The sequence below is a fragment of the Oncorhynchus kisutch genome, linkage group LG23 (assembly GCF_002021735.2).
Source record: "Oncorhynchus kisutch isolate 150728-3 linkage group LG23, Okis_V2, whole genome shotgun sequence".
Classification (NCBI taxonomy): domain Eukaryota; kingdom Metazoa; phylum Chordata; class Actinopteri; order Salmoniformes; family Salmonidae; genus Oncorhynchus; species Oncorhynchus kisutch.
In genome coordinates this window covers 39,590,614-39,615,186 of record NC_034196.2, presented here as the reverse complement: position 1 = coordinate 39,615,186, position 24,573 = coordinate 39,590,614, and the positions used below count along the sequence as shown (strand labels likewise).

Below are 24,573 nucleotides of genomic sequence, written 5' to 3'. Positions count from 1 at the left end.
GTTGAAAACCCATGCTGTCTGCTGTACATCATACATGTGCTACAGAGTGTTGAAAACCCATGCTGTCAGCTGTACATCATACATGTGCTACAGAGTGTTGAAAACCCATGCTGTCTGCTGTACATCATACATGTGCTACAGAGTGTTGAAAACCCATGCTCTCTGCTGTACATCATACATGTGCTACAGAGTGTTGAAAACCCATGCTGTCTGCTGTACATCATACATGTGCTACAGAGGCAGTGGTTTAGACTGCTAGTCCACCCCAGGCCAAGTCTCATTGTTTTTGACGGGTTCATCTGTGGGGTATTTCCATCGTGGCTCCCAGAGTACTACGTTTTAGTAAACATTTAAAAAAATGAATCTTCCTGTCAACTTGGTTCCCATCCCCCTGCCCTAGGGGCTATTGGGGGCTAGGTGTCTATTTGGAATTCAGCACTTCTCTCCTCAGCTCATCCCCTTGTGACCAATTAGATTGTCATGACTGAAGGCCTGTAAAATAAGATGTCAAACTAAATAGTGTGATTATGATTCACTGTTTATTTTATGGCACTATTTACACTTGATCCCCCACTATGTTTCAATATTTCTAACATCCGTAGCTTTTTTGCCCTTTTAGTTGCTGGATGTTTCCATTAAATGGAAACGAGCATTGTCACAGTCCACAGAAATGTGTTGTTTTGTTAGAGTTTCGCTGAGAGGAGGTAGAAAGGTGCAAGGTCTTTGGGTTAATAATGGAATCGTGTACTTTATAACTTCCTCTGAGAGTTCACCACAGCGGCTATAGGCCTCTACGACAGGGACAGTGTATTTAGCTCTTTTTGAGGAACAGGAAGTAAGCAGTATGATGTGACCATAAACAGCAGTGGGACCAAAGATGTTATCATGGGGAGTGCCAAGCAAGATGCTGCACTAGTTAACTCGTACAGATACTTTTGAGCATGTGCAGGGGAGTTACACGCTTCCCTCGAGCAACATGATAGCCGCTTGACAACAAATGCTGACGAGATTAGCATCTTGGTTTTTACTCTTTTTGTTTGGGTTGCAAGTTGCCCCGCTTCTTATGGTAGCGTCATATTGCTGAATCTAATCTATTTCTTCTTGGTAGAGAAACAATATCCTAATCCAAGCAATTCAGGCCAGGTTTCAGTACCCTTGTGGAACCAGCCTGATCGCAGCGTTCTCCATTTTGATTCACTTCACTATCACATCAGTTAGGCCTTCCTCCAATAGATTGGCGTTTGGAATGAGTTAGCAAATGACCGGTCCAATCCGCATCCTTTCAGAACCAATGGGTGGGTTTTAGGACAAAATCACAGGTGGCCAAACACTGCTTTGAATTAGGCCGTCCTCTGGTTGGTTGAAGGTGATCCAATTGCAGATGAGGTGGTTTTGAATAATGCCTCTCATTAAAGGTAGACTCAGACCATAGAGGATGATAGAGGCCACTAGTGGCCGTGTTAGCATGGGCAGTGCCCTTGAGGGCTTCCACAATTTTTTATGTAGTAAACGGGATGGGACTTCCAACTTCATTGACTCATCCCTCCTGGTGACCCTGTTGGAGTCATGTTCAACCGGGTCATCAGGAGGGATCAGCCAATAGTGAAGAAAAATTGACTACTTCAAAATGGAGATGCTATACTAGCGCAGATAGATAGAGGACTCATCTTTCTATCTCTATGGTTCAAAACATTTAATTGAGGAGGAATGCCAGATGGATATGTACTGTGAAATATAATGGCTAAGGTTTCCCACAGGCTAGTTTGAATTCCAGTCTTCTTCTGCTAAGTTAAGACTAAGACTTGACTTTTGTCCCCAGTCATCAAAGTTTCCATGATTGTCTCTGTTTGTTCCCGACTCCTCAGGAGTACGAAGACCAATGGCAGCGAGGACCTGTCGGATAACCGGGATGGCAAGGAGACATCGGAGAGCCAGGAGGCCACCGACGTCTTCAGCTCGCAGTTCGAGAGCATCCTGGAGTCAGACCGTTTCCGTAGCACCCTTTACAGCAGCCTGGACTCTCTGGATGCCCTATCCTCCTCGGCTGACGACGAGGCGGACTCGGGCTTCACTTTCGACATGCCCCTTACTCCCATGATCCAGCAACGCCTCAAGGAGACAGGCCACTTCGTGGAGTTGTTGCCCGACGCGGGGCGCCAGCGGGAGCGCCAGGAGCTACTCAGCGTCACGACCACGGGGAAGGGCGGGAAAGCCGCCCTGGAAGTGACGTCTTCCTACCTAGAGGAGGTGGTAGCGAGTGGGGACCCCGCTTTCAGCGGCCAATCAGATAAACATTCCAGCGGACCCCTGGCCAATGGGGTGGAGCGGGACCCAAAGGACTGGCTGCACGGCTGCCTGAGGTAGGAAAGAATATACTTTATTATTGTGGCTGAATAACAACAGGCTCACTGTACTGTTAGGCCTGTACTCTCATAGAGAATTTGTTATAGGTTGTAGCACTTCTTACACTGGCACTGAACAGAAGGTTCAAGGTGATTTATTCTGCATAAACTTATAGAAAGAGGTGTGGTGTGTGTGTGTGTGAGGTAAATCAACATGCTTCCTTACATAAGGCAACACAAACTAGTGGCATGGGTTGACAACTAGAAACAACTACATGTCTCAACAACCTGTTCATCTATTTGTCCTTTGACCTCCTCCAGGGACACCAGGTCCTGTTGTTGTAGGCTGTCTGAGTAATGAAAGGAACATGCTCTTGTTCTAATGCTCGGGTCTGTTAGTATTAAACAAGATTTAGATCTGAGCTTGTATATGTTTTTCATTCCGAGCTTGAAGAGAGGACAAATAAAATGGCCTTATAAATAAGAATGTAGCAGTGTTTGAGCCTGCGTGTTGCTAGTGATGTCCACCCGGCAGCACTGTAGAGATCACAATGGTGAGTTAGACGTCTCTGATTTGTGACAAAACTAAGTAGTACCACCATAGTCAAATACAGATAATCAACGATTTTCTGGCGGCAAAGGAAAAACAAGCTGTGTGTTTGTAATAAAACCCCAATACGCAGCTTGAGTTTCCTGACAAGGTTCTCTACATGGGTGGTGAAGCTCAACTTCTCATCCATCCAAACTCCCAGACATTGGTACATTTTGACTTGCTCTATATAATGTTCTTTCAAGGTGTATATGAGGTTGTGCCTGCGCCAGTCTTACCCAGTTCCTGCCAATCTTTAAAAAAATGTATTTGACCTTCATTTAACTAGGCAAGTCAGTTAAGAATAAATTCTTATTTTCAATGACGGCCTAGAAACAGTGGGTTAACGCAGAACAACAGATTTGTATCTTGTCAGCTCGGGGGTTTGAACTTGCAACCTTCCGGTTACTAGTCCAACACTAACCACTAGGCTACCCTGCCACCCCGTTCCTGCTTCACAATGCCTGGCAATCTTACCCAGTTCCTGCTTCACAGTGCCTGCCAATCTTACCCAGTTCCTGTTTCACAATGCCTGCCGAATCTTACCCTGTTCCTGCTTCACAATGCCTGCTAATCTTACCCAGTTCCTGCTTCACAATACCTGCCAATCTTACCCTGTTCCTGCTTCACAGTGCCAGCCAATCTTACCCTGTTCCTGCTTCACAGTGCCTGCCAATCTTACCCAGTTCCTGCTTCACAGTGCCAGCCAATCGTACCCAGTTCCTGCTTCACAGTGCCTGCCAATCTTACCCAGTTCCTGCTTCACAGTGCCTGCCAATCTTACCCTGTTCCTGCTTCACAGTGCCTGCCAATCTTACCCTGTTCCTGCTTCACAGTGCCTGCCAATCTTACCCTGTTCCTGGTTCACAATGTCTGCCAATTTTACCCTGTTCCTGCTTCAAAGTGTGCCAATCTTACCTAGTTCCTGCTTCACAGTGCCTGCCAATCTTACCCAGTTCCTGCTTCACAGTGTCTGCCAATCTTACCCAGTTCCTGCTTCACAGTGCCAGCCAATCTTACCCAGTTCCTGTTTTATTACTATGGTAATGCTGCCCTCTGCAGGACACATCCTTCTGTTGCGGTATTCCATGGGGATAATGATACTAGAGGTCCACTGCCTTGGGTCAAGTTTAAACTCCAATTGTATGAATCAATATCTCCATTATTCAATCCGATATCTATGATTACAGTTTTGTTTTGATATGAATTCAGCCTAGGTGTTAAGAAACACGCCTCAGTGTCTCCTAATATACAGACATAGGTAGGTTTTTGCATACTTTCTTCCACTCCAGAGACACTTAAAAGAGCAGTTTGTAAATCCATCACCGTAGTAATAGGCTTTTATAATTGGTTTGCAGGAGCCATTAGGGTCAGGCCATTAGGGTCATTTAATACATTATTGTTTTAGCACAGTGTACCATGGACGCAACAAAAACATCTCGAAGGCACAGAATTGAATTTGTACAACCCACCAGCTCAGTTACAATAACTTTGCTATCGTGCTTTGTGGTAAAGTATTCTTTTGTGAATCCTAAATTGGCCATAATCAAATAATGTCTTATTGTTCTATACCTTGACTTTTTAGGTGCTCTCAGAATCAACATTTAGTCTAGGCTTACTGTACCCCTCCACGAGTCAAAACATTGTAAACTTTGTTCCTGTACTTTTTAAAAAGCTAACAGACAATAAAAACCAGAACTGTAAGAGCACAAATTACATTGGAAACGGCTTTTAGGATTTGAGGTCTGAATTCCTGGGCACATTACTGAGCAGGAGGCATTGAGTCTGCAGACATTTCCTTCCTTTTCCCAACAGAAATGTGAAAGCACACAGTAAATCCTCCTCTGCATGGGTGGGGTGCAGCAGGGGTAAGATGTATGCTCCCTTAGATTATTTTCTTTCAAAAGGAATATACTATTTCAAATAGGGCTGGTAATTGTATAATCGTGTAACTGCCGATTTTATAGATGAAGATTGTCATGAAAGTAAATAACTGTCATAACCATTTTTTTGTGTTGAACGAACAGCTGACCAAAGACTCTGGTTGGCCATTTGTGCAGTTTAGTCCATTTCCATGGTAACACAAACTCTTTACAACGTGATGAAACTTGTTGTCGGTGTTGTAGCAAATTAGTCTTCGGTTGCCTAGGAACCCCCCCCCCCCCCCCTGCAGCAGCAGCACATGCCTTCAGGAGAGGAGAAAATAAATAAATAGAAAAATGTACAGTGACCGCGGCCATTTGGCTGACAAAACGTCATCTTAAATTCCATAACCGTCACAGTCCTAACTTCAAAAGCGTCTCAAGCCAAGTGGTCTGGCCCTGCCTCCACATTTGAAAGGAAAGCTTCATCCTGGCTTTGATGTTTATCATCGACCTTTGATAGGAATTGACTCACATGTCAAATTGCAAGGATGGATAAGAGTAATGGGTCAAATGAATAGATACAACCATCTACCCTTGAAAAAGGTCAAATGAGCAGTGAATTGTAAATAATTTTTCTTTACACTTGGCAATAATCTATCCTAATTTCGATTCATTCAGAATTTTATCCAATGGCTCTTGCATCCAATTTGTAGTGAGCTTTTTGTAAAAGATTTCTTCTGAAACACAGCCTATTTAATACGCATCTCCAAACACTGCAGCTATTATATTCCATTCGGGAAAATGAATTTGGCATTCAATCTGTTACGTCACTGCAGTACATCATCAGATGTTAGGTATCTGTGTTGTGAGCAGAGGCTCATACTGTAGCTTACTATTTCCAGCATGTGTGTGCAACTGACATCCCTCTGCGAAGGTGTTTTTTTCTCATTTTACCACCAAGCCAGGTTAGAGGATATTAAGCAGCAGTGTTATTTATAGCCTGAGTAGAACAGCAGACACAAGCCCCGCGGAGCCCCGACTCTCACACTCATATGGTGAAGGACATAAATACCCCCCCCCCCCCCCACACACACACACACACACCCTGCCTGCCACCACCCGAGCAGCCAGCACAATCCCACTTCTTCCTTCATTCATGCTTCTGTGAGGAGTGGCCTCAGCACACAGTCAGGGCTCAGGCCCCTTCAGCAGATGGGGAGGGAGGCAGGAAGCAAGGCTCATTTCCAGCTGGATATCACAGGGAGCACCGTGATGGACTAAAACTCGTGTCCTCTTGCCGGCTCCCTGCCGCACGCATGCAGTCATATACATACACACACACACACACACACACATACACAGACAGACAGACACACTCCAGCCAGTCGGGCCCAGAGCTTTCGGCTTCAAATGAATAAGCAGAATCGAGGCTTTCTACCTGTGTTGTCCTAGCAGCAGCAGCAGCAGCAGCAGCAGCCGAGGGCAAGAAACAGCAGTGCTCTTGTCTCCATGTAGGTCAAAGCACAGAGCGCTAAGGGACCCGGCCGCCGGTCACATGGCGCAGGCTAAAGCTAAAGAGTTTCATTCTTAGGGACTTTTCTCCTCTTCCTCCTCCCCCTCTTCTCCTGCTGGTGAGGCCGGCTTCCTATGGGCTCCTTTGTATCGGCCTGTTTCTCCCAGCCAGGCCCAGCCGACGCCGCTGATGCAACTGAAAGCGACTCCATCCAGTAAGTGGCGACCTTCAGCAATGCATGACATTCTGCCTTATCGTCATGACGATGGCTGCTCCTAGCCTTTCTTTCATAGGCTGTCGGCTGGGAGAATGCAGCCAAGCGGTTTGCTCTCCTCTCCTGCTGTTTAACGTGTGCTGTGTGCTCTGCAGTGTGGCTTGTAGAAACAGTTGCCGATTTACTCCTCTCTCTCTCTCTCTCTCTTTCCCTCTCTCTCCAGCAAAGGTTGTTAACGGGAGGCTTTGCTTTGCAGTATTAATTTTGTTGTCCTTTTCGCCCTCGCTCTCTCCTTCTCCCAGGAAGTGGGTGGTTCCTGTACCACCAGGAAAGAGAACAGGAGTATGACAAGAATAGTAATGTACTGTTCAATGTCATGCTAATTGGAAAGCCATTTGAGATATTAGGCCCATTTGAATATTTGCTGAATGGGTTGAGAAAATATAGCCTCTCTGGGCATTTAGTTCAAGTCTGCAACTGTATAACGTGAAGCCCACTAACTCATCCAGGACCGAAATGCAAAAGGCCATTCAAATGAAAAAAGACATGCCGTTTACACACAAGATAGACAATTGACAGTGGTACATGTATATGTCATATCAGTGACATTGAGTTACAAGCAGAAATGGAAAGGACTAATCTCCTATAAGACTTTAATACTCAGTTTCATTGCATTGAATTGTTAAAACCTTCATCCTTCCTGCATGTGTAGTTCTCTACATCCAATTTGGTGTTGTGGGGAGAGTTTCATGCAACATGCAGATCAAAATGTAGCAAGGCTGGGAAAAAAGCTACTTTAGTGTAAAAACATGTTTGTAATTTTTACAGTTGATATTTGCAGTTAAAATGTGAGATCAAATTTTATTGGTCACATACACGTTGTTAGCAGATGTTATTGCGAGTGTAGTGAAATGCTTATGCTTCTAGATCCGACACTGCAGCAGTGTCTTAACAGGTAATATCTAACAACTCCACAACAACCTAATATCTAACATATTCCACAACCAAACCTAATACACACAATCTAGTAAAGGAATGGGATGAGAATATATATGTATGACATATATGGATGAGCAGTGACAGAGCGGATAAGATGCAATAGATAGTAAAGAATAGATAGTGAAGGGTACAGTATACAGTCGTGGCCAAAAGTTTTGAGAATGACAAATATTAATTTCCACAAAGTTTGCTGCTTCAGTGTCTTTAGATATTTTTGTCAGATGTTACTATGGAATACTGAAGTGTAATTACAAGCATTTCATAAGTGTCAAAGGCTTTTATTGACAATTACATGAAGTTGCAAAGAGTCCATATTTGCAGTGTTGACCCTTCTTTTTCAAGACCTCTGCAATCTGCCATGGCATGCTGTCAATTAACTTCTGGGTTTCATGGCAGCCCAGCTGATGGCAGACCATTCTTGCATAATCATTGCTTGGAGTTTGTCAGAATTTGTGGGTTTTTGTTTGTCCACCCGTCTCTTGAGGATTGACCACAAGTTCTCAATGGGATTAAGGTCTGGGGAGTTTCCTGGCCATGGACCCAAAATATCAATGTTTTGGCAAGGTGCTCCATCATGCTGGAAATGGCATTGTTCGTCACTAAACTGTTCCTGGATGGTTGGGAGAAGTTGCTCTCGGAGGATGTGTTGGTACCATTCTTTATTCATGGCTGTGTTCTTAGGCTAAATTGTGAGTGAGCCCACTCCCTTGGCTGAGAAGCAACCCCACACATGAATGTTCTCAGGATGCTTTACTGTTGGCATGACACAGGACTGATGGTAGCGCTCACCTTGTCTTCTCCGGACAAGCTTTTTTCCGGATGCCCCAAACAATCGGAAAGGGGATTCATCAGAGAAAATGACTTTACCCCAGTCCTCAGCAGTCCAATCCCTGTACCTTTTGCAGAATATCCGTCTGTCCCTGATGCTTTTCCTGGAGAGAAGTGGCTTCTTTGCTGCCCTTCTTGACACCAGGCCATCCTCCAAAAGTCTTCACCTCACTGTGCGTGCAGATGCACTCACACCTGCCTGCTGCCATTCCTGAGCAAGCTCTGTACGGGTGGTGCCCCGGTCCCGCAGCTGAATCAACTTTAGGAGACGGTCCTGGCGCTTGCTGGACTTTCTTGGGCGCCCTGAAGCCTTCTTCACCACAATTGAACCGCTCTCCTTGAAGTTCTTGATGATCTGATAAATGGTTGATTTAGGTGCAATCTTACTGGCAGCAATATCCTTGCCTGTGAAGCCCTTTTTGTGCAACGCAATGATGACAGCACATGTTTCCTTGCAGGTAACCATGGTTGACAGAGGAATAACAATGATTCCAAGCACCACCCTCCTTTTGAAGCTTCCAGTCTGTTATTCAAACTCAATCAGCATGACAGAGTGATCTCCAGCCCTTTCCTCGTCAACACTCATTCCTGTGTTAACGAGAGAATCACTGACATGATGTCAGCTGGTCCTTTTGTGGCAGGGCTGAAATGCAGTGGAAATGTTTTTTGGGGATTCGGTTCATTTGCATGGCAAAGAGGGGCTTTGCAATTAATTGCAATTCATCTGATCACTCTTCATAACATTCTGGAGTATATGCAAATTGCCATCATACAAACTGAGGCAGCAGACTTTGTGAAAATTAATATTTGTGTCATTCTCATAACTTTTGGCCACGGCTGTACAGTATATACAGAGGAGATGAGTAATGCGATATATGTAAACATTCTTAAAGTGGCATTATTAAAGTGACTATTGTTCCATTTGTTAAAGTGGCCAATGATATCAAGTCTGTAGGTAGGCAGACGCCTCTGTGCTAGTGCTGGCTGTTTACCAATCTGATGGCTTAAGATAGAAACTGTTTTTCAATCTCTCTGTCCCAGCTTTGATGCACCTGTACTGACCTCACCTTCTGGTGGTTATTGTCCTTGATTATCTTTTTTGCCTTCCTGTGTCATCGGGTGGTGTAGGTGTCCTGGAGGGCAGGTAGTTTGCCCCCAGTAATGCGTTGTGTAGACCCGACCCTCAATTGTGCACCTGTAAAGGTTAGTGAGGGTTTTTGGTGACACTGCAATTTTTTTAGCCTCCTGAAGTTGAAGAGGCGCTGTTGCACCTTCTTCACCACATTGTCTGGGTGCGTGGACCATTGCAGTTTGTCGGTGATATGTACACAGAGGAACTTAAAACTTTCCACCTCCTCCACTGCTATCCCTTCGAAGTGAATAGGAGGGTGTACCCTTTGCCATTTTCTGAAGTCCACGATCATCTCTTTTGTTTTGCTGACATTGAGTGAGACGTTATTTTCCTGACATCACACTCCGAAGGCCCTCACCTCCTCCCTCTAGGTCGTCTCGTCGTTGTTGGTAATCAAGCCTACCACTGTAGTGTTGCCTGCAAGCTTGATGATTGAATTGGAGGTGTGCATGGCCACATAGTCGTGGGTGAACAGGGATTACAGGAGAGGGCTGAGAACGCACCCTTGTGGGGCCCTAGTGTTGAGGATCAGCGGAGTGGAGATGTTGTTTCTTACCTTCACCACCTGGGGGCGGCCCATCAGGAAGTCCAGGACCCAGTTGCACAGGGTGGGGTTGAGACCCAGGGTCTCGAGCTCAATGATGCGTTTGGAGGGTACTTTGGTGTTGAATGCTGAGCTGTAGTCAATGAACATCATTCTTACATAGTTGTTCCTCTTGTCTAAATGGGATTGTGCAGTGTGATGGCGATTGCATCGTCTGTGGATCTGTTGGGGCGGTAAGCAAATTGGAGTTGGTCTAGGCTGACAGGTAGGGTGGAGGTAATATGATTCTTGACTCGTCTCTCAAAGCACTTCATAAAGGACAGAAGTGAGTGCTTAGTCATTTAGTTCAGTTACCTTAGCTTTCTTGGGAACAGGAACAATGGTGGCCATCTTGAAGCATGTGGGGACAGCAGACTGGGATAGGGATTGATTGAATATGTCCGTAAACACACCAGCCAGCTGGTCTGTGCATGCTCTGGAAATGCGGCTAGGGATGCCGCCTGGACCGGCAGCCTTGCGAGGGTTAACATGTTTCAATATTTTACTCATGTTGGCCACGGAGAAGGAGAGCCCACAGTCCCTGGTAGCAGGCCATGTCAGTGGCACTGTATGTTCCTCAAAGCGCGCAAAGAAGTTGTTTAATTTGTCTGGGAGCCAAATGTCGATTTCTGCAACAGGGCTGGTTTTCTTTTTGTAATCTGTGATTGTCTGTAGACCCTGCCAAATACGTCTCGTGTTTGAGCCGTTGAATTGCGACTCCACTTGGTCTCTGTACTGATGCTTTGCTTGTTTGATTGCCCTATGGAGGGAATAACTACACTGTTTGTATTCGGCCATGTTTCCAGACGCCTTGTCATGATTAAAAATCGGTGGTACATGCTTTCAGTTTTGCGTGAATGCTGCCATCAATCCACAGTTTCTGGTTCGGGAAGGTTTTAATCGTCACAGTGGGTACAACATCTCCTATACACTTCCTTATATACTCGCTCACAGAGTCAGCGTATACGTCAATGTTATTGTCTGAGGCTACCCGGAACATATCCCAGTCCACGTGATCGATGCAATCTTGAAGCATGGAATCCATTTGGCAGACCAGCGTTGGATAGACCGAAGCATGGGCCTTTCCTGTTTTAGTTTGTGCCTATAGGATGGGAGCAACAAGATGGAGTCATGGTCAGATTTGCCAGATGGAGGGCGGGGGAGGGCCTAGTATGCATCGCGGAGGTTAGAGTTGCAATGGTTGAGTATGTTACTCGCTCGTGTACTGCAATCGATATGCTGATAGAATGTAGGTAGCCTTGTTCTCAGATTAGCTTTGTTAAAATTCCCAGCTACAATAAATGCAGCTTCAGGATATATGGTTTCCAGTTTGCATAAAGTCCAGTGAAGTTCCTTGATGGTCGTCTTGGTATCTGCTTGAGGGGGATATACACGGCTGTGACGCTAACCGAGGAGAGTTCTCTTGTGAGACAATATGGTTGGCATTTGATTGTGAGGAATTCTAGGTCAGGTTAACAAAATGACTTGAGTTCCTGTATGGTGTTACAATTACACCATGAGCCGTTAATCATGAAATATACACCCTGCCCTTCTTTTTATCAGAATGATGTTTGTTCCTGTCGGCACGATACACTGGAAATCCTGTTGGATTTGGGTCGGCCTCTGGTATCAGTTTAAATGACCTGGGAGATGCAGACAAAGGATCTGCTTTGGGAAAGTCATATTCCTGGTCGTAGTGCTGGTAAGTTTGGTATTTTATTAGGATCCCCATTAGCTGTTGCAAAAGCAGCAGCTTTTCTTCCTGGGGTCCACACAAAACATGAAATGTAATACAGAATGACATAATATGCATCATCATCAGACATCATCAGACAAGAAAAGCTAAAGGACAGAACTACATACATTTTTAAAAAGGCACACGTAGCCTACATATCAATGCATACACACAAACTATCTAGGTCAAATAGGGAAGAGGCGTTGTGCCACCAGGTGTTGCTTTGTCAGTTTTTTGAAACCAGGTTTGCTGTTTATTTGAGCAATATGAGATGGAAGGAAGTTACATGCAATAAGGGCTCTATATTATACTGTATATTTTCTTGAATGTGTTCTGGATTTGGGACTATGAAAAGACCCCTGGTGGCATGTCTGGTGGGATACGTGTGTGTGTCAGAGCTGTGTGTAAGTTGACTATGCAAACAATTTGGGATTTTCAACAGATTGTTTCTTATAAAAAGAAGTGATGCAGTCACTCTCCTCGACTCTTAGACAAGAAAGACTGGCATGCATAGTATTTATATCAGTCCTTTGATTACAATTAAGAGCAAAACGTGCCACTCTGTTCTGGGCCAGCTGCAGCTCAACTAGGTATTTCCTTGCAGCACTGGACCACACGACTGGACAAAAATCAAGATTAGACCAAACTAAAGTTGACGTCTCTCTGATATCCAATAGTTCTTCCCGGCTGTATGTAAAACACGTAAGATTTTCTGGGCTAACAATGTAAGAAATAATACATAAAAAAACCAAAAGGACGTGTTTCCTAAGGACTTGAAGCGAAGCTGCCATCTCTATCGGCGCCATCTTGAAAAATAAGTTGTAGTCGTACATTAATTCTAGTCCAAAAACCGACCTTATGGTGGAAAAACTAGTGGAAACTGGCAGATGATAATTCCTCCTCACTATTGATAAGACTGAGCTAAAAAATCACGCCTTTACTTTGCATCAATTGGAAATATGACGAGCCAGATTGTTCAATGAAGTTGTTCTTTACTGATTTTGAATTGTTTTACATTGAATCTGAGGTCATTATTGATCAACAGCAGCCCATTATTTTTCTTAAATTAGCCTAATTTAATAAGGAGATTTTTCTTGCGAAGAGTCACGCTCGCAAGTTATATGATTGAAGTTTCTTTAACCATTTGCCATTTTACTCCAATATTGGATGTTGAAATTGTATATTTCCTTCATGTTGTTGTTTGGAGCAGGTTGGCGTGTCATGCATGTGAGGACCGAATACTGCACATTTCTATATTTGGATTTAGGCCTAATCCTGTAGCTCTCTGTGGATTTACAGTTGAAGTCGGAAGTTTACATAGCGAAATACATTTAAACTCAGTTTTTCACAATTCCTGACATTTAATCCTAGTAAAAATCCCCTGTTTTAGGTCAGTTAGGATCACCACTTTATTTTAAGAATGTGAAATGTCAGAATAATAGTAGAGAATATTTATTTCATCACATTCCCAGTGGGTCAGAAGTTTACATACACTCAAATAGTATTTGGTAGCATTGCCTTTATATTGTTTAACTTGGGTCAAACGTTTCGGGTAGCCTTCTACAAGCTTCCCACAATAAGTTGGGTGAATTTTGGCCCATTCCTCCTGACAGAGCTGGTGTAACTGAGTCAGGTTTGTAGGCCTCCTTGCTCTCACACACTTTTTCTGTCCTGCCCACAAATGTTCCATAGGATTGAGGTCAGAGCTTTGTGATGGCCACTCCAATACCTTGACTTTGTTTTACTTAAGCCATTTTGCCACAACTTTGGAAGTATACTTGGGGTCATTGTCCATTTGGAAGACCCATTCGCAACCGAGCTTTAACTGATGTCTTGAGATGTTTCTTCAATATATCAATATATCTGTCTCCTTCCTGAGTGTTATGACTGCTGCGTGGTCCTATGGTGTTTATACTTGTGTATTGTTTGTACAGATAAACGCGGTACCTTGAGGTGTTCCCATCTCAAGGATGAGCCAGACTTGTGGAGGTCTACAATTCTTTTTCTGAGGTCTTGGCTGATTTCTTTTGATTTTCCCATGATGTCAAGCAAAGAAGCACTGAGTTTGAAGGTAGGCCTTGAAATACATCCACAGGTACACCTCCAATTGACTTGAATTATGTCAATTACCCTATCAGAAGCTTCTAAAGCCATGACATCATTTTCTGGAATTTTCCAAGCTGTTTAAAGTCAGTCAACTTAGTGTATGTAAACTTCTGACTCACTGGAATAATCTGTCTGTAAACAATTGTTGGAAAAATTAATTGTGTCATGCACAAAGTAATTTAGATGTCCTAACAAACTTGCCAAAACTATAGTTTGTTAACAAGAAATTTGTGGAGTGGTTGAAAACTAGTTTTAATGACTCCAACCTAAGTGTATGTAAACTCCCGACTTCAACTGTAAGTAATGTACTTGATGATTGCAGTTGACTTCTTCAGTTCAGGGGTAGCCTGGATCAAACGTACCATTGTGTCACCCTTTAATCATGATGAGGAATGTTCATCAATATTCTGTGCTGTTTATTGTTCAGACTAATATTAAAACACAATTTTACACATTTTGAGGACTAGCCTGATAAACTTGCATATATCATTGGACACATTTGGAGGATTATTGCAATGAGGAACTGCAAGCTTTAGAAGTGAAGATATGTCTATGTCAGAAGTTCTATGTCCAGTGAGCTTTCTTCTGGCCTGGCCATGTGAATCATAGATGCTGACTGACTAATAAACAGGTCCCTCAGTGGTGACTGTCTGACTGACAGGTCCCTCAGTGGTGACTGTCTGACTGACAGGTCCCTCAGTGGTGACTGTCTGACTGACAGGTCCCTCAGTGGTGACTGACAGGTCCCTTAGTGGTGACTGTCTGACTGACAGGTCCCTCAGTGGTGACTGACAGGTCCCTCAGTGGTGACTGACAGCCTAGCAGGTCCCTCAGGGGTGGCTGACTGACCTGTCCCTCAGTGGTGACTGTCCGACTGACAGGTCCCTCAGTGGGGACTAACGTCTGACTGACAGGTCCCTCAGTGGGGACTGATGACTGACTGACAGGTCCCTCATGGTGATTGACTGACTGACTAGCAGGTCCCTCAGGGGTGGGTAACTGGTCTTTCAGCTGTGACCGATTGACCGGTCCCTCACTGCCGGTCCCTCCCCTGACCGGTCCCTCAGCGGTGACTGACTGACTGGTCCCTCTGTGGGGACTGACTGACTGGTCCCTCTGTGGGGACTGACTGACTGACTGGTCCCTCTGTGGGGACTGACTGACTGACTGGTCCCTCTGTGGGGGCTGACTGACTGACTGGTCCCTCTGTGGGGACTGACTGACTGACTGGTCCCTCTGTGGGGACTGACTGACTGACTGGTCCCTCTGTGGGGACTGACTGACTGACTGGTCCCTCTGTGGGGACTGACTGACTGACTGGTCCCTCTGTGGGGACTGACTGACTGACTGGTCCCTCTGTGGGGACTGACTGACTGACTGGTCCCTCTGTGGGGACTGACTGACTGACTGACTGGTCCCTCTGTGGGGACTGACTGACTGACTGACTGGTCCCTCTGTGGGGACTGACTGACTGACTGACTGGTCCCTCTGTGGGGACTGACTGACTGACCGGTCCCTCTGTGGGGACTGACTGACTGACCGGTCCCTCTGTGGGGACTGACTGACTGACTGGTCCCTCTGTGGGGACTGACCGACCGGTCCCTCTGTGGGGACTGACTGACTGACCAGTCCCTCTGTGGGGACTGACTGACCAGTCCCTCCCTTTCCCTATACCCTCTCTCCCTTTCCCTATACCCTCTCTCCCTTTCCCTATACCCTCTCTCCCTTTCCCTATACCCTCTCACCCTTTCCCTATACCCTCTCACCCTTTCCCTATACCCTCTCACCCTTTCCCTACACCCTTTCCCCTTCTAGGTCACTCGTTTTGCCCATTCTAACATTAATTAGAACAGTAACGGAATGCCTCGATGCCTGTCTGCCTGCTTTATATAGCATGCCACTGCCTTGTGACTCACTGTCTGTAGGGGCGTACCTAATAGACTGTGTACATTCATGCTACATGTAACAGGGTTATATTGGTGATTCCCCTTGCCACTTTATTGTTAAGCCAATGGGTTTTTGGTTTTAGTTTTGTCTTGCCTTCACCTACTCAACATGGCATCTTATTGGCTGGTTTGCGTAGCTTGCTTACGAGGGAGGATGTTTCAGTTAGAATCGTCCCAGTGAACAATCACCAAACCAGCGGTAAGTTGTTGGTTGCAAAGCACTGTATTTCAAAAGTGATTTTGTGTGATGATTTAAATGTACAATTTATATCAATTTGTTTGTAAATGTTATTTGAACATCACACATAAGATGCAGCATATTTTAGTGCATATTTGTTGTGCATTTTGTTGTAGAGAATTCCAGCTAATACTAGCTAGCAGCTTACTGTGTCTGGTGGGGGGTGGGGGGGGGTTCGTATATTTTGTACAGTGTGTGAGTGCAGAGTTGGATGGTGAGCTGTGCACTGCAGGACGTGCAATTTTGTGCTGTTTCTATCAGGTACATTGTTCAAAATATTATATTGTATATAGTAATTGTTATTATTTTGTTAACTACATTGGCCAGTGAACAAGCACCAAACCAGCGTGCATGAGTGCAAAGTGGGATGGTGAGCTGTGCATTGCATGACGTGCAATTTTGTGATGGCATGGTAGCAAGCGTTCTATTATAAAGGCTGTCATTGTAACAAGCGTTCTATTATAAAGGCTGTTTCTATCAGAATAAAGCTCCATGACTGGTGCTACGAGTTGGAGTTTGTGTCGATGATTGATTGTACACAACGCAAGAAGAGGACTGTTACATACACACACATCACAACTGCTGCTACCAGACTCTTATTATACTGCTCAGTTTATAAACTTCCCCCCTTCCCCAATACAAATGTAAGTATTGGACTATAAATGGTGCCTTCCTGTATATTCTATTCTACTGAGACATTTACTTTGTTTGTATTGTTTTATTATTTCTTATTGTTGTTGCATTGTTGAGAAGGAACTTAAGTGTGCTTTTCGAATGATACCTTAAGAATCCCGTACATACAACTAATAAAACCTGAAACTTGGCAATTGAAGTGAATGTTTGACTTGCTGACGTTTTCTGGGTTGCGTTCATCAGGACACATCGTAACAAAATGTTACAACGGAAAATAAAAACAAGTGGTTCTTATTGGACAAGTCCAGGTATTCCCTCCATTTGGTTTCTAATAAAAATGACCCTGCTGTCAGTTCCTCCTCCTGAAAGCCAGAGGTCAGTGATGAGCAGGGAAAGACGCGTAAAATAAACACGGGAACCTCTGGAGGATGACACTAATGCTGAGCCTTGTCAGAAAATCACACCAATTTTCTGCTGCCAAATAAACATGTGAACTAGGTAATTATGAAGCATATCCGATTCACAACCAAATGAGAAGCTTGTGGAAGCTTAACAAGACATACTGAATCAAAGAGCAATCAATGATGTAGCCATGTCTTTTAGTGTTTTCTAAGGATGGTGAATATGAGCTTATAGGCTAGATGACGGTGCAGATGCTGAGTCATTCCTTCAGAGACACATGGCCCTCTACCCACATCCCCTATCCTCTCTGTCAGGGTTTCCCTTAGGCACAGATCTAGGATCAGCTTCCTCTCCCCAAATCCTAACCTTAACCATTAAAATGGGGGAAATGCAAAGCTGGCCCAAGATCAGTGTCTAGTGGCAACTTCACCCTAGATTAGTGATCCCCCACACGTTTTGGTTCTTGACCTAGCACTACATAGCTAATTCAACCGAGTTGGGGAAACCCTGCCTTAGAGAGGTATTTGTAACTCGACAGAAATGTCCAGATCAACTAGGCCCTGTCAGCTATCATATTTTTTAGCTAGGTTTTTTAGCCCATAGATTTTGTAGTAATGTTCGAGTCACACAAATATCACATGAATACACATAAGACATGCCGAAATGTGTAGAATTGCTGGAAATAAGCTTTAAAACCAGCAAAAAATCTCTGCCAACAAGAGAGAGAGGAGAGGGCGGAGGGGGGGGGACAGGGGGGGTGTTTAAGTGAAACAGTTTGGGATTCCCTGCCCTATACCATCATGGTTCAGTGTTAGGACTGAGCTTAATCTGCAGGCCATGTTCATCTCCTGAGCCGATGCGATGCGGGGGAGGATAACAGGAAGCAGCTCCATTCCTCTGGTATGGGAAGTGTCATGTGCTCTTTGATTACCCGCTCTCAGATCACCCCTCTTCTTTTTCCCCCCTTCCTCACACACACTTTTTCTGTGTGTGTGTCTGTCTGTGTCTTTTGTTCACACACCAACACACCCTCTAAGTCTGAGTCAGTGCAGTTCTGTAATCCCCTGTCTTTCCACTCACTCCAGGACCATGATTGGTTGAGCAGACGGTGCTGCCGGGTCATATGATGAATGGTGAGCAGACGGTGCTGCCGGGTCATATGATGAATGGTGAGCAGACGGTGCTGCCGGGTCATATGATGAATGGTGAGCAGACGGGGCTGCCGGGTCATATGATGAATGGTGAGCCGAGTCATATGATGAATAGTGAGCAGACTGTTGCCGGGTCATGATGATGAATGGTGAGCAGACTGCTGCCGGGTCATGATGATGAATGGTGAGCAGACTGCTGCCGGGTCATGATGATGAATGGTGAGCAGACGGTGCTGCCGGGTCATATGATGAATGGTGAGCCGGGTCATATGATGAATAGTGAGCAGACTGCTGCCAGATCATGATGATGAATGGTGAGCAGACTGCTGCCGGGTCATGATGATGAATGGTGAGCAGACTGCTGCCGGGTCATGATGATGAATGGTGAGCAGACGGTGCTGCCGGGTCATGATGATGAATGGTGAGCAGACGGTGCTGCCGGGTCATATGATGAATGGTGAGCAGACTGCTGCCGGGTCATGATGAATGGTGAGCAGACAGGGCTGCCTGGGTCATATGATGAATGGTGAGCAGACGGGGCTGCCTGGGTCATATGATGAATGGTGAGCAGACAGGGCTACCTGGGTCATATGATGAATGGTGAGCAGACTGGGTCATATGATGAATGGTGGGCAGACATGGCTACCTGGGTCATATGATGAATGGTGAGCAGACAGGGCTGCCTGGGTCATATGATGAATGGTGAGCAGACTGCTGCCGGGGTCATATGATGATTGGTGAACAGACAGGGCTGCCTGGGTCATATGATGAATGGTGAGCAGACTGCTGCCGGGTCATATGATGATGAATGGTGAGCAGACAGGGCTGCCAGGGTCATATGATGATGAATGGTGAGCAGACAGGGCTGCCTGGGTCATATGATGATGAATGGTGAGCAGACAGGGCTGCCTGGGTCATATGATGATGAATGGTGAGCAGACAGGGCTGCCTGGGTCATATGATGAATGGTGTAAAGAAAATTAAGCATGTGGGAGGGGCCCACCATATGGAGGAGGCACAGTTAGGTTAACCCAGGCCAGGATAGGGCCTCGGATGATATACGAAGGAAAGAGGGAAATACCAGACACTTATTTTTTTTTTGTATAATCTTTTGCTGGTCTCAGTATTTATTATTGTTGTTTTGTGATACCTGAACTTTTTTTCTATGAATCAGTAAAAAGTGGGCCTAATAAAAACTATTGGCTCTGAAAGTGGGAAAGGGGGTTACCTAGTCAGCTGTACAACTGAATGCCTTCAACTGAAATGTGTCTTCCGCATTTAACCCAAACTTTCTGAATCAGAGAGGTGTCTGGGGATGCCATAATCGACATCCATGTCTTCGGGGAACAGTGGGCTAACTGCCTTGCTCAGGGGAAGCCTCTTGTGTTCCAGTCAACAGTCCTTTATTTGTGCTTCTTGTTACGTCAATGGCAAATATCAAGACACGTGACACAAGTACACTACCATTCAAATGTTTGCGGTCACTTAGAAATGTCCTTGTTTTTGAAAGAAAAGCTTCTTTTTTTGTCCATTTTTGAATCACTACTGGCTGTATCCGAACGAGTGATGTGCGTTTGGAGCAATACTGTCTGTTTCCAAGGCTCAGCCAATCGTTTACATAACAACAGAATGCAGCGCAGCATGCGACTTAAGAAAGAATAGACAACCAACTTACTAGTTACAGTACGATAATGAAGAGGTAAAGTTAGGTGAGATGCCTGACCACGGAGACGGGGGTGAGAAGGTGATGAAGCGAACTTCATGAGCTGTAACCGAGAAAAAAAAACTAGCATTTGGAAAGTTTGAGGTGAGGGAGAAAGTGTGGTGGAACAAGTATTAGCATTAAGTATCTTGAAAGCTGGATCGAATTCTCTGTTAGCTAGCCAGAGAAATGTTGCGCAAAATTTGCCAAATCATCTAATCAAATAATTGAGTTTATGGTGGGAAAATTAACTTGCTAATAAAGTCAGACAGCCAACGTTAGCTAGTTATGAGAGAATTAGGTCCAAATTAGGCGTTGCTTGTTAGACAAGTGGATTCAGGGATAAAGTGTAGCAGGAGCTGGGCCTGGCTTAAACTGGATGCCACTATAGAGGTGAAAGAAACACCACACACACTTCCCTCTTTCTCACTTTTGCTGGCACATTGTAGAATGGATGTCCCCACAGGCAGAACGTGTACAATGTAATAATGTGCAGTGTATATCTTATTAATACTGTACTATTAACCTTCTCATTGAGGATTTCCTATATATATATATTATTACTGTAATATTAACCTTCTCATTGAGGATTTCCTATATATATATATTATTACTGTAATATTAACCTTCTCATTGAGGATTTCCTATATATATATATTATTACTGTAATATTAACCTTCTCATTGAGGATTTCCTATATATATATATTATTACTGTAATATTAACCTTCTCATTGAGGATTTCCTATATATATATATTATTACTGTAATATTAACCTTCTCATTGAGGATTTCCTATATATATATATATATATATATATATATATATATATATTATTACTGTAATATTAACCTTCTCATTGAGGATTTCCTATATATATATATTATTACTGTAATATTAACCTTCTCATTGAGGATTTCCTATATATATATATTATTACTGTAATATTAACCTTCTCATTGAGGATTTCCTATATATATATATTATTACTGTAATATTAACCTTCATTGAGGATTTCCTATATATATATTATTACTGTAATATTAACCTTCTCATTGAGGATTTCCTATATATATATATTATTACTGTAATATTAACCTTCTCATTGAGGATTTCCTATATATATATATATATTATTACTGTAATATTAACCTTCTCATTGAGGATTTCCTATATATATATATTATTACTGTAATATTAACCTTCATTGAGGATTTCCTATATATATATATATATATTAACCTTCTCATATATATATATATATAAATATTAACCTTCTCATTGAGGATTTCCTATATATATATATATATATTATTACTGTAATATTAACCTTCTCATTGAGGATTTCCTATATATATATATTATTACTGTAATATTAACCTTCTCATTGAGGATTTCCTATATATATATATATTATTACTGTAATATTAACCTTCATTGAGGATTTCCTATATATATATATTATTACTGTAATATTAACCTTCTCATTGAGGATTTCCTATATATATATATATATATTATTACTGTAATATTAACCTTCTCATTGAGGATTTCCTATAACAATATATTATTACTGTAATATTAACCTTCTCATTGAGGATTTCCTATATACACTGCTCAAAAAACAAAGGATACACTTAAACAACACAATGTAACTCCAAGTCAATCACACTTCTGTGAAATTAAACTGTCCACTTAGGAAGCAACACTGATTGACAATAAATTTCACATGCTGTTGTGCAAATGGAATAGACAATAGGTGGAAATTATAGGCACCCCCAATAAAGGAGTGGTTCTGCAGGTGATAACCATAGACCACCTCTCAGTTCCTATGCTTCCTGGCTGATGTTTTGGTCACTTTTGAATGCTGGCGGTGCTTTCACTCTAGTGGTAGCATGAGACGGAGTCTACAACCCACACAAGTGGCTCAGGTAGTGCAGCTCATCCAGGATGGCACATCAATGAGATCTGTGGCAAGAAGGTTTGCTGTGTCTGTCAGCGTAGAGTCCAGAGCATGTAGGCGCTACCAGGAGACAGGCAAGTACATCAGGAGACGTGGAGGAGGCCGTAGGAAGCCAACAACCCATCAGCAGTACCGCTACCCCCGCCTTTGTGCAAGGAGGAGCAGGAGGAGCACTGCCAGAGCCCTGCAAAATGACCTCCAGCAGGTCACAAATGTGCATGTGTCTGCTCAAACGGTCAGAAACAGACTCCATGAGGGTGGTATGAGGGCCCGACATCCACAGGTGGGGGTTGTGCTTACAGCCCAACACCGTGCAGGACATTTGGCATTTGCCAGAGAACACCAAGATTGGCAAATTCGCCACTGGTGCCCTGTGCTCTTCACAGATGAAAGCAGGTTCACACTGTAGTCTGGAGACGCCGTGGAGAACGTTCTGCTGCCTGCAACATCCTCCAGCATGACCTGTTTGGCGGTGGGTCAGTCATGGTAGCCTAGTGGTTAGAGGCGGCAGGGTAGCCTAGTGGTTAGAGCGTTGGACTAGTAACCGGAAGGTTGTGAGTTCAAACCCCCGAGCTGACAAGGTACAAATCTGTCGTTCTGCCCCTGAACAGGCAGTTAACCCACTGTTCCTAGGCCGTCATTGAAAATAAGAATTTGTTCTTAACTGACTTGCCTAGTTAAATAAAGGTTAAAACATTTTTTTTTAAATGGTGTGGGGTGGCATTTCTTTGGGGGTCCGCACAGCCCTCCATGTGCTCGCCAGAGGTAGCCTGACCTGCCATTAGGTACCGAGATGAGATCCTCAGACCCCTTGTGAGACCATATGCTGGTGCGGTTGGCCCTGGGTTCCTCCTAATGCAAGACAATGCTAGATCTCATGTGGCTGGAGTGTGTCAGTAGTTCCTGCAAGAGGAAGGCATTGATGCTATGGACTGGCCCGCCCGTTCCTCAGACCTGAATCCAATTGAGCACATCTGGGACATCATTTTAAAATGTTTATTTCACCTTTATTTAACCAGGTAGGCTAGTTGAACAAGTTCTCTTTTACAACTGCGACCTGGCCAAGATAAAGCATAGCAGTGTGAACAGACAACACAGAGTTACACATGGAGTAAACAATTAACAAGTCAATAACACAGTAGGAAAAAAAGAGAGTCTATATACATTGTGTGCAAAAGGCATGAGGTGGTAGGCGAATAATTACAATTTTGCAGATTTAACACTGGAGTGATAAATGATCAGATGGTCATGTACAGGTAGAGATACTGGTGTGCAAAGAGCAGAAAAGTAAATAAATAAACAGTATGGGGATGAGGTAGGTAAATTGGGTGGGCTATTTACCGATAGACTATGTACAGCTGCAGCGATCGGTTAGCTGCTCAGATAGCAGATGTTTGAAGTTGGTGAGGGAGATAAGTCTCCAACTTCAGCGATTTTTGCAATTCGTTCCAGTCAGAGGCAGCAAAGAACTGGAACGAAAGGCGGCCAAATGAGGTGTTGGCTTTAGGGATGATCAGTGAGATACACCTGCTGGAGCGCGTGCTACGGGTGGGTGTTGCCATCGTGACCAGTGAACTGAGATAAGGCGGAGCTTTACCTAGCATGGACTTGTAGATGACCTGGAGCCAGTGGGTCTGGCGACGAATATGTAGCGAGGGCCAGCCGACTAGAGCATACTGGTCGCAGAGGTGGGTGGTATAAGGTGCTTTAGTAACAAAACGGATGGCACTGTGATAAACTGCATCCAGTTTGCTGAGTAGAGTATTGGAAGCTATTTTGTAGATGACATCGCCGAAGTCGAGGATCGGTAGGATAGTCAGTTTTACTAGGGTAAGTTTGGCGGCGTGAGTGAAGGCGGCTTTGTTGCGGAATAGAAAGCCAACTCTAGATTTGATTTTAGATTGGAGATGTTTGATATGAGTCTGGAAGGAGAGTTTACAGTCTAGCCAGACACCTAGGTACTTATAGATGTCCACATATTCTAGGTCGTAACCATCCAGGGTGGTGATGCTAGTCGGGCGTGCGGGTGCAGGCAGCGAACGGTTGAATAGCATGCATTTGGTTTTACTAGCGTTTAAGAGCAGTTGGAGGCCACGGAAGGAGTGTTGTATGGCGTTGAAGCTCGTTTGGAGGTTAGATAGCACAGTGTCCAAGGAAGGGACGGAAGTATACAGAATGGTGTCGTCTGCGTAGAGGTGTATCAGGGAATCGCTCGCAGCAAGAGCAACATTATTGATATATACATCATGTCTCGCTCCATCCACCAACGCCACGTTGCACCACAGACTGTCTAGGAGTTGGCGGATGCTTTAGTCCAGCGTTCTATTGTAAAAGCTGTCATGGTAACACGCGTTCTATTATAAAGGCTGTCATGGTAACAAGCATTCTATTATAAAGGCTGTCATGGTAACGAGCGTTCTATTGTAAAGGCTGTCATGGTAACGATCGTTCTATTGTAAAGGCTGTCGTGGTAACAAGCGTTCCATTGTAAAGGCTGTCATGGTAACAAGCATTCTATTATAAAGGCTGTCATGGCTAACTGCAATATTAGTGCTGTTTTCTTCTCAAGACTTGAGTGCCATTTGCAGTAAAGTCTAGGCGACAAATAACATTGGATTGCTTTCTTTTATAT

At 44.1% G+C, this 24,573-nt stretch overlaps 1 protein-coding gene across 5 annotated transcripts in view; it reads left to right on the top strand.

The window, feature by feature from the left end:
• The window catches only part of psd3l (pleckstrin and Sec7 domain containing 3, like), a 157,707-nt gene that overhangs the window by 19,637 nt on the left and 113,497 nt on the right, over positions 1-24,573 (top strand). For all 5 annotated transcript variants that reach the window (XM_020457339.2, XM_020457338.2, XM_031802301.1 and 2 more), the window contains one exon: positions 1,866-2,360. In XM_020457339.2, the coding sequence (XP_020312928.2) occupies positions 1,866-2,360 (495 nt within the window). The remainder of the gene's footprint in view (positions 1-1,865; positions 2,361-24,573) is intronic.